Here is a 9,779-nt window from a genome sequence, read left to right as displayed (position 1 = left end):
GGGAGGGTCGTTAGGAGCACCACTTTGGGAGGGTCGTTAGGAGCACCACTTTGGGAGGGTCGTTAGAAGCACCACTTTGGGAGGGTCGTTAGGAGCACCACTTTGGGAGGGTCGTTAGAAGCACCACTTTGGGAGGGTCGTTAGAAGCACCACTTTGGGAGGGTCGTTAGAAGCACCACTTTGGGAGGGTCGTTAGGAGCACCACTTTGGGAGGGTCGTTAGAAGCACCACTTTGGGAGGGTCGTTAGGAGCACCACTTTGGGAGGGTCGTTAGAAGCACCACTTTGGGAGGGTCGTTAGGAGCACCACTTTGGGAGGGTCGTTAGGAGCACCACTTTGGGAGGGTCGTTAGGAGCACCACTTTGGGAGGGTCGTTAGGAGCACCACTTTGGGAGGGTCGTTAGAAGCACCACTTTGGGAGGGTCGTTAGGAGCACCACTTTGGGAGGGTCGTTAGGAGCACCACTTTGGGAGGGTCGTTAGGAGCACCACTTTGGGAGGGTCGTTAGGGGAAAATAACAATTGGGGATTCTATTATGGTTTGTTCTTATAATGAGGATTGTTAATTTAACTTTTCTCACAAGAGATTTTTCTAAATAATTACACACACTCACACACATGATGGGCGGGGCCAAGGATCAACAACTCAACCCCCGCAAGCACAACTAAGTGAATACACACGCGGGACCAAAGAGCCAGAGCTCAACCTCCGTAAGCACAACTAGGTGAGTACACACACATAAGGGCCTGAGCTCTGAGGAAAGAATGACTTTTTAATTTGAAAATGTTCAAAGTATATGGTTATTTTTTGCAACTTTGGTATGTAAATGGATGAGAGTTCGATCCCATTGCATCAACATTTTTATCGTAGACACGTCAAGCTTTCATTACGCACGTAAATGGTACATTCTTACCAAGCCCCAAACCTTCACCAAACCACAAACACAAATTAATTCATAAAAAAACACGTTTTATAAGATGCAATTTTTAAATCAGGTATCTGGAGCCCTGTGAGCTTGGACCCTGATTATCTAGCCATATATTGGACTATTATTTTATAATTGCTCTTCCTGTCCACACCCTTCCATACTGGGAGGGTGTGGATGGAGCTCATTGTGTGTTGTGAAGTGTATTGGTTGTTGGTACTGTATAGTTATCAGTTGGAAATGGTTGGTAGTGGGTGATGTAATGGACTTTGTGTGGAGACAGCGAGTTTTGACTCCTGTGGTTGTAATGTTTACAAAACACCTCCTGCTGCTGTTTGACACCATTGATGGTGGTTTATTCACACTCCCCCCCCCCCCCCCACTCGTCTCTGTGTATGTCATACTTCTCTAAGTGTATACTGCCTTATCTCTCTCTCTTGAGTATACACCACCTTCTCTCTCTCTCTCTCTCTCTCTCTCTCTCTCTCTCTCTCTCTCTCTCTCTCTCTCTCTCTCTCGACTGATCGACAGTCGAAAGGCGGGACCAAAGAGCCAGAGCTCACTCCCGCAAGCACAACTAGGTAAGTAGACACACACACACACACACACACACATACAAATACAAACACACACACAGGGGGGTGTGGTAGCCTGGTGGATAGCGTGCAGGACTCGTAATTCTGTGGCGCGGGTTCGATTCCCGCACCAGGCAGAAACAAATGGGCAAAGTTTCTTTCACCCTGAATGCCCCTCTTACCTAGCAGTAAATAGGTACCTGGGAGTTAGTCAGCTGTCACGGGCTGTTTCCTGGTGTGTGTGTGTGTGTGTGGTGTGGAAAAAAAAATGTAGTTAGTAAACAGTTGATTGACAGTTGAGAAGCGGGCCGAAAGAGCAAAGCTCAACCCCCGCAAAAACAACTAGGTGAATACACACACACACACACACACACACACACACACACACACACACACACACACACACACACACACACAGTCATTCATCAACATGCACGGAGTGATGGCGGGACAGTCGGCCGCGTTCCGCCATCCACATAAACGCGTTTTATGAGCGTTCTTATGAGCGTATTTCTAATTTTCCGACCCGGTGACTACTGCGGGTTGCCTCCTCTCTCCCCCCCCCCTCCCCCCCTCTTCCTCCTAACCCCCCCCCCCCCCCCCGCGCCCCCGCCTGCCCCGTACCCCCCTTCTCGACCCCTTCCAACGGCCAACTGTTTTGCAGCGTCTGTCGTTAATTCCTTACATCGTTAACCTCACTCTCTTCCTCGTTAAACTTCGACTTATATCTCTCATTTAGCTTGTTCGGTTTTTTATTCTTCTACTTTATTCTTGTTTGGTTCATTCCTTTATTTCTAATTAAATTGTCTTCTGGTTAAATATTGTTTTTTTTAGTTAATTTCTAATTCGAATATTCCACTTATTCTGTTTCTGTCTGTACTCACCCATTCACCTAGTTGTGCTTGCGGGGGGTTGAGCTTTGGCTCTTTGGTCCCGCCTCTCATTCCGACCAAAGTCTTTTGAACCAAAGAACAAAGACTTTGTCTGTCTTTCTGTCTGTCTGTCTCTCTCTCTCTCTCTCTCTCTCTCTCTCTCTCTCTCATTCATTAGTTTCTGCCTCGTTGCCTTTTCTTAAACGAAACTCATTACTTTCCACCTCGTTACTCCTTGAGATCTCGCTAACTCCCCCGCGTCCTCTTACCAGGAATTAACGCTAAGACCTGCTTGTTACATTAAGAAATGCTCGTTAATTTAAACCTCGTTAGGTATGGAAAACTTGACAAAGTCCTCCTTGTCTATATTTAACAAATTTCAATCTCTCTTCGTTTATCGTTAACCGTCATTTTCGCTGTTCGTTAGTAGTTTATTCGTGTCCCTGTTCGTTAGCTTAGAGTTCGTTTATTTTATTTGTTCTAATTTTTTTATTAGTTTGTCGTTAATTATATGATCGTTTTAATCACAGTCTCCGTGGTGTAGTGGTAAGACACTCGCCTGGCGTTCCGCGAGCGCTATGTCATGGGTTCGTATCCTGGCCGGGGAGGATTTACTGGGCGCAATTCCTTAACTGTAGCCTCTGTTTAACGCAACAGTAAAATGTGTACTTGGATGAAAAAACGATTCTTCGCGGCAGGGGATCGTATTCCAGGGACCATAGGATTAAGGACCTGCCCGAAACGCTACGCGTACTAGTGGCTCTACAAGAATGTAACAACTCTTGTATATATCTCAAAAAAAAAAAAAAAAAAAATTCTCATTAATTACCTTCCTCTTGTTGATATGTTAATATTATCATTGTTAATTTATCTCCTGCTGGTTATTGTATATCTTTAAATTGTTACTTTATCTCATGCTAATTTCCTTCTTGATATTTTATGTTTAACTGAACGCTGTTGCTAATTTAACATTTGTTAATTTTGTGTTTGTTGATAATGTTCTTGTTATATTTAACCTTCAAACGCCTTACAGCTGCAAGACGCATCTTAGGAGTTAAACCTGTTCTCTAAATAAGTAGGTCGTGTTATTTACGTTATAGTAATGTAAAAAAGTAACTGGTCACAAATCTCTCCGTTTTCTGTGCATCGGACTCACATCATACTCGATAGGTTAAGTTAGGTTAAGTTAGGTTAGGGGGTTGCTTGGGTTCGCTCATTTCTGGTTAGGAAGGGAAGGGAACTATCAGGGAAAAGCACCAAGCCATTACGACTATAGCACTGTGTTACGGCCCTACTGGGACGCAACCGGGTTCTACTCTGATGGTAGTAGAGTTTGGGTATCCGGCCCCAAGTTAGTAGAGGCTTTCAAGGGGTGTGTTCCGTAATGCAAGTTAAATTAAAGGGGGAGGGATACAAATGTTCCAATTTATATATATATATTCACCACCACCATAAATAAATATATAACAGTTGCACACGGGGGTTATCACTACACGATTATGTACAAGGTTGTCTTCCTCCGAAGACACTGGATGCTCCACGATGCACACTTTGGGTAGCCCTGGTTCCTTCCTCCGTGGCCCACGATGAATCCTCTATGATTCTATGACGAATCTACCCTGGCCACAGGCCAGCCAAATCACCGTCCCACTGAGTGCTCCGTCGTGGAGGCCTTCAACCACAATCCAGCCTGTAGCTGGCAGGTACCGATCAGCTCCGCTGTATAGGCCACTCCACGACCGATACTAGGGTTGCGAGCCCTAGGCAGGAGCCTCGTGTGATCCAGCTGGTTGATACCTGGTTGGTTGATACCTGGTTGATGGGGTTCTGGGAGTTCTTCTACTCCCCAAGCCCGGCCCGAGGCCAGGCTCGACTTGTGAGAGTTTGGTCCACCAGGCTGTTGCTTGGAGCGGCCCGCAGGGCCACGTACCCACCACAGCCCGGCTGATCCGGAACTTCTCTTAGAAAACCGTCCAGTTTTCTCTTGAAGATGTCCACGGTTGTTCCGGCAATATTTCTTATGCTCGCTGGGAGGACGTTGAACAACCGCGGACCCCTGATGTTTATACAGTGCTCTCTGATTGTGCCTATGACACCTCTGCTCTTCACAGGTTCAATCTTGCATTTTCTTCCATATCGTTCACTCCAGTACGTTGTTATTTTACTGTGTAGATTTGGGACCTGACCCTCCAGTATTTTCCAGGTGTATATTATTTGGTATCTCTCTCGTCTCCTTTCTAGAGAGTACATTTGGAGAGCTTTGAGACGATCCCAATAATTTAGGTGTTTTATCTCGTCTATGCGTGCCGTATATGTTCTCTGTATTCCCTCTATTTCAGCAATCTCTCCTGCTCTGAAGGGGGAAGTGAGTACTGAGCAGTACTCGAGACGGGACAGCATAAGTGACTTGAAGAGTACAACCATTGTGATGGGATCCCTGGATTTGAAAGTTCTCGTAATCCATCCGATCATTTTTCTGGCTGACGCGATATTTGCTTGGTTATGCTCCCTAAACGTTAGATCGTCGGACATCATTATTCCCAAATCCTTGACATGCTGTTTTCCTACTATGGGAAGATTCGATTGTGTTTTGTACCCTGTATTATGTTTCAGATCCTCATTTTTGCCGTACCTGAGTACCTGAAATTTATCACTGTTAAACATCATGTTATTTTCTGCTGCCCAATCAAAAACTTTGTTGACATCTGCTTGTAGTTTTTCAATGTCTTCAGCAGAGGTAATTTTCATGCTGATTTTTGTGTCATCTGCAAAGGACGACACGAAGCTGTGGCGTGTATTTTTGTCTATATCAGATATGAGAATAAGGAACAGTAGCGGTGCAAGGACTGTACCTTGAGGTACAGAGCTTTTAACATCGCTTGGACTGATGATGGAGCTGGAGCTGGAGCTGATCACTCTCCTCACTAAGCACCACAGTGGCTAGTCTCTTCCACCAGCCAGCCCCGGATAAGGCGATTCCCGACACTGCCACGTCACAGGCAGGCTATTATACTCTCAACAGAGTTCGTCCGGGGGTGACTTACAGCTTCTTCAAAGCAGACTGGTGAAGAGACCTTGGCTGCCTTGGATAGACTGATCCATCGTCCAATACAGCAGTCCCAGGTCGACTCTGTAATCAGACACGTCATTAGTACTGGGGATACTACATGGGGTCACTAGGAAACATCACTTACTAGCTTAGACAGAAACGTCCACCTATTTGCTCCATAGATGGCGTTTACTTTCTAAGCGCCACCTCACCAGAGGTCAGCAGCGGCTACGTTATGAGCTGATTAAGACGGGAATCCAACACCTGTGGCCGGTATATCCCGTCCTCGCTAGATGGCGTTGTCCATGTTGCGGGGTTTTCGGCTGGCGACTCACAGATGGCGTTGTCGTCACTGCTCCGTGCTCCGACGCTGGACTCGGGTCCGTAACACACTGGGAAGGGGTTAGGATAAGAATTTGGGATGGGACGCGGGGAAGGAATGGTGCCCAATACTTGGACAGTCGGGGATTGAACGTCGACCTGCAGGAAGCGATAGAGAGTAGGCTGGACAGTAGCCCAACACCGGTGTCCTGGGCGGACATCAGCCCAGGTCGTCAGCCCTGGTCTTAAGTCTCCCTACACATGGTAATCCACCACTGGCCATACTACAACAGCCTCCCCTTAATCACTCACATATTCCTCCTCTACTCTTCAGTTCTCTCTCTTAACGATCCCACCCCCCCCCCTCCTCTTGTTAATTTCCCTCTCGTTAATTACTCCCTCGTTAACTCTAAAGGTTAATTCTCCAGATAATTTTTGCTGATTTCTAAACTAATTCCTGCGCGGTAATGGCCGATTTTTATGTTTTCATGTCATTTCTAAGCTAATTCTCAGTCATTCCTGCGTTTCGTTAATTCCAGCGTTGTTATGTGTGTCTCGTTAGCTCTCTTCTGCGTTTATTGTTCGTTGATATTTTCCCGTCAGTGTCAGAGTCTTGTAAAATTATGATGTGTTTCTTCGTCTTTTCCGTTTTTGCCTGAAAATTCTTGTTAATTTTGTTAAAATCGTGACTAAAATTAGTTATTTGTGTTAAACGCCTGTTGATTATTTTTAATTCTAGTTAAATGATGATATTGTTAATTGTCATATTGTATAAATTTAATAAATAAGTTATTAAATTGTATAATTTTTGTCATTATTTTGCACTTTACCTTGAGTACAAGCCCCTATGTTGCACTTTACCTTGAGTGCCAGCCCCTATGTTGCACTTTACCTTGAGTGCCAGCCCATATGTTGCACTTTACCTTGAGTGTCAGCCCCTGTGTTGCACTGTACCTTGAGTGCCAGCCCCTATATTGCACTTTACCTTGAGTGCCAGCCCTATGTTGCACTTTACCTTGAGTACAAGTCCCTATGTTGCACTTTACCTTGAGTGCCAGCCCTATGTGGCACTTTACCTTGAGTGCCAGCCCCTATGTTGCACTTTACCTTGGGTACAAGCCTCTATGTTGCACTTTACCTTGAGTACAAGCCCATATGTTGCACTTTACCTTGGGTACAAGCCCCTATGTTGCACTTTACCTTGAGTACAAGCCCCTATGTTGCACTTTACCTTGAGTGCAAGCCCCCATGTTGCACTTTACCTTGAGTACAAGCCCCAATGTTGCACTTTACCTAAGTACAAGCCCCTATGTTGCACTTTACCTTGAGTACAAGCCCTTATGTTGCACTTTACCTTGAGTACAAGCCCCTATGTTGCACTTTACCTTGAGTACAAGCCCCAATGTTGCACTTTACCTTGAGTACAAGCCCCTATGTTGCACTTTACCTTGAGTACAAGCCCCTATGTTGCACTTTGCCTTGAGTGTCAGCCCCTATGTTGCACTTTGCCTTGAGTACAAGCCCCTATGTTGCACTTTGCCTTGAGTACAAGCCCCTATGTTGCACTTTACCTTGAGTACAAGCCCATATGTTGCACTTTACCTTGAGTACAAGCCCATGTGTTGCACTTTACCTTGAGTGCCAGCCCCTATGTTGCACTTTACCTTGAGTGCCAGCCCCTATGTTGCACTTTACCTTGAGTACAAGCCTCTATGTTGCACTTTACCTTGGGTACAAGCCCCTATGTTGCACTTTGCCTTGAGTGCCAGCCCCTATGTTGCACTTTACCTTGAGTACAAGCCCCCATGTTGCACTTTACCTTGAGTACAAGCCCCTATGTTGCACTTTGCCTTGAGTGCCAGCCCCTATGTTGCACTTTACCTTGAGTACAAGCCCCTATGTGGCACTTTAAATCAGCATCAACACCAGGCGTGTCACTGCTCTCTCTTCTCCTTCGTTTGGAATATAAAATAATCTTTCTTAATCTAACATATTATGTTGTCTAGTTCATGTCATAACACGTCGTATTCTGACGCTATAAATCCCCAACGTCAGAGTAATATAGTGCTAAACATCACAGCGGGCTCGCAAAAATTGACTTGATGACCCGTTTTCTTTTCGCGGATCCACGGTTAGGTTAGGTTCGGGGAATTTGGTAAATAATTTTAGTGATTGAGTAACACTGGGGGGTTGTGTACCCTGTCAAGTTTACCTGGGTCATTCTGTACCCTGTCAAGTTTATCTGGGTCATTCTGTACCCTGCCAAGTTTACCTGAGTCATTCTGTACCCTGTCAAGTTTACCTGAGTCATTCTGTACCCTGTCAAGTTTATCTGGGTCATTCTGTACCCTGTCAAGTTTACCTGTGTCATTCTGTACCCTGTCAAGTTTACCTGAGTCATTCTGTACCCTGTCAAGTTTACCTGAGTCATTCTGTACCCTGTCAAGTTTATCTGGGTCATTCTGTACCCTGTCAAGTTTACCTGTGTCATTCTGTACCCTGTCAAGTTTACCTGAGTCATTCTGTACCCTGTCAAGTTTACCTGAGTCATTCTGTACCCTGTCAAGTTTACCTGGGTCATTCTGTACCCTGTCAAGTTTACCTGGGTCATTCTGTACCCTGTCAAGTTTACTTGGGTCATTCTGTACCCTGTCAAGTTTACCTGAGTCATTCTGTACCCTGTCAAGTTTACCTGTGTCATTATGTACCCTGTCAAGTTTATCTGGGTTATTCTGTACCCCGTCAAGTTTACCTGAGTCATTCTGTACCCTGCCAAGTTTATCTGGGTCATTCTGTACCCTGTCAAGTTTATCTGGGCCATTCTGTACCCTGTCAAGTTTACCTGGTCATTCTGTACCCTGTCAAGTTTACCTGGTCATTCTGTACCCTGTCAAGTTTACCTGAGTCATTCCGTACCCTGTCAAGTTTACCTGAGTCATTCTGTACCCTGTCAAGTTTACCTGGGTCATTCTATACCCTGTCAAGTTTACCTGAGTCATTCGGTACCCTGTCAAGTTTATCTGGGTCATTCTGTACCCTGTCAAGTTTATCTGGGTCATTCTGTACCCTATCAAGTTTACCTGGGCCATTCGGTACCCTGTCAAGTTTATCTGGGTCATTCTGTACCCTGTCAAGTTTATCTGGGTCATTCTGTACCCTGTCAAGTTTACGTGGGTCATTCTGTACCCTGTCAAGTTACCTGAGTCATTCTGTACCCTGTCAAGTTTACCTGAGTCATTCTGTACCCTGTCAAGTTTACCTGGGTCATTCTGTACCCTGTCAAGTTACCTGAGTCATTCTGTACCCTGTCAAGTTTACCTGAGTCATTCTGTACCCTGTCAAGTTTACCTGGGTCATTCTGTTCCCTGTCAAGTTTACCTGGGTCATTCTGTACCCTGTCAAGTTTACCTGAGTCATTCTGTACCCTGTCAAGTTTACCTGAGTCATTCTGTACCCTGTCAAGTTTACCTGAGTCATTCTGTACCCTGTCAAGTTTACCTGAGTCATTCTGTACCCTGTCAAGTTTATCTGGGTCATTCTGTACCCTGTCAAGATTATCTGGGTCATTCTGTACCCTGTCAAGTTTATCTGGGTCATTCTGTACCCTGTCAAGATTATCTGGGTCATTCTGTACCCTGTCAAGTTTATCTGGGTCATTCTGTACCCTGTCAAGTTTATCTAGGTCAGCCTTTACCCTGTCAAGTTTACCTGGGTCAGCCTTTACCAGGTCCGTCGGTGCTGACAAGAGTAAAAAGACTGACACAGGGATGAGGACACCTGTGCGTGCATCGAACCACCACCACCTTTCCTGCCCCATTCCACACCCTCATCAAGTCTGATGAGAAATGTTATTTATTTCCACCGTGGGTGAGAGAACAAGTTTTGGAACATTTTATAGCATAGATTCCCGCTTTGGACCCCAGTTTGGCCCCTTTGGAACCCCCAGCTTGGCTCCTTTGGAACCCCCAGCTTGGCCCCTTTGGACCCCAGCTTGCCCCCTTTGGACCCTAGCTTGGCTCCTTTGGAACCCCCAGCTT

The 9,779-nt window shown here is 45.6% G+C and overlaps 1 protein-coding gene across 1 annotated transcript in view; it reads right to left on the bottom strand.

Annotated features, from left to right (window-relative positions):
• LOC123749249 (ribosome-binding protein 1-like) overlaps window positions 1–9,559 on the bottom strand; it is a 34,270-nt gene extending 24,711 nt beyond the window's left edge. Inside the window, exons 1-3 of the mRNA XM_069336243.1 lie at window positions 9,018–9,559; window positions 8,733–8,899; window positions 7,955–8,584 (exon numbers count right to left, since the gene is read on the bottom strand). Coding sequence (XP_069192344.1) covers window positions 7,955–8,584; window positions 8,733–8,899; window positions 9,018–9,559 — 1,339 coding nt within the window. The remainder of the gene's footprint in view (window positions 1–7,954; window positions 8,585–8,732; window positions 8,900–9,017) is intronic.
• Between the last annotated feature and the right edge of the window lie 220 nt (window positions 9,560–9,779).

This window comes from Procambarus clarkii, chromosome 4, assembly GCF_040958095.1.
Source record: "Procambarus clarkii isolate CNS0578487 chromosome 4, FALCON_Pclarkii_2.0, whole genome shotgun sequence".
Classification (NCBI taxonomy): domain Eukaryota; kingdom Metazoa; phylum Arthropoda; class Malacostraca; order Decapoda; family Cambaridae; genus Procambarus; species Procambarus clarkii.
The sequence above is the reverse complement of the archived record's forward strand: the minus strand, read 5'-3'. Positions and strand labels throughout refer to the sequence as shown.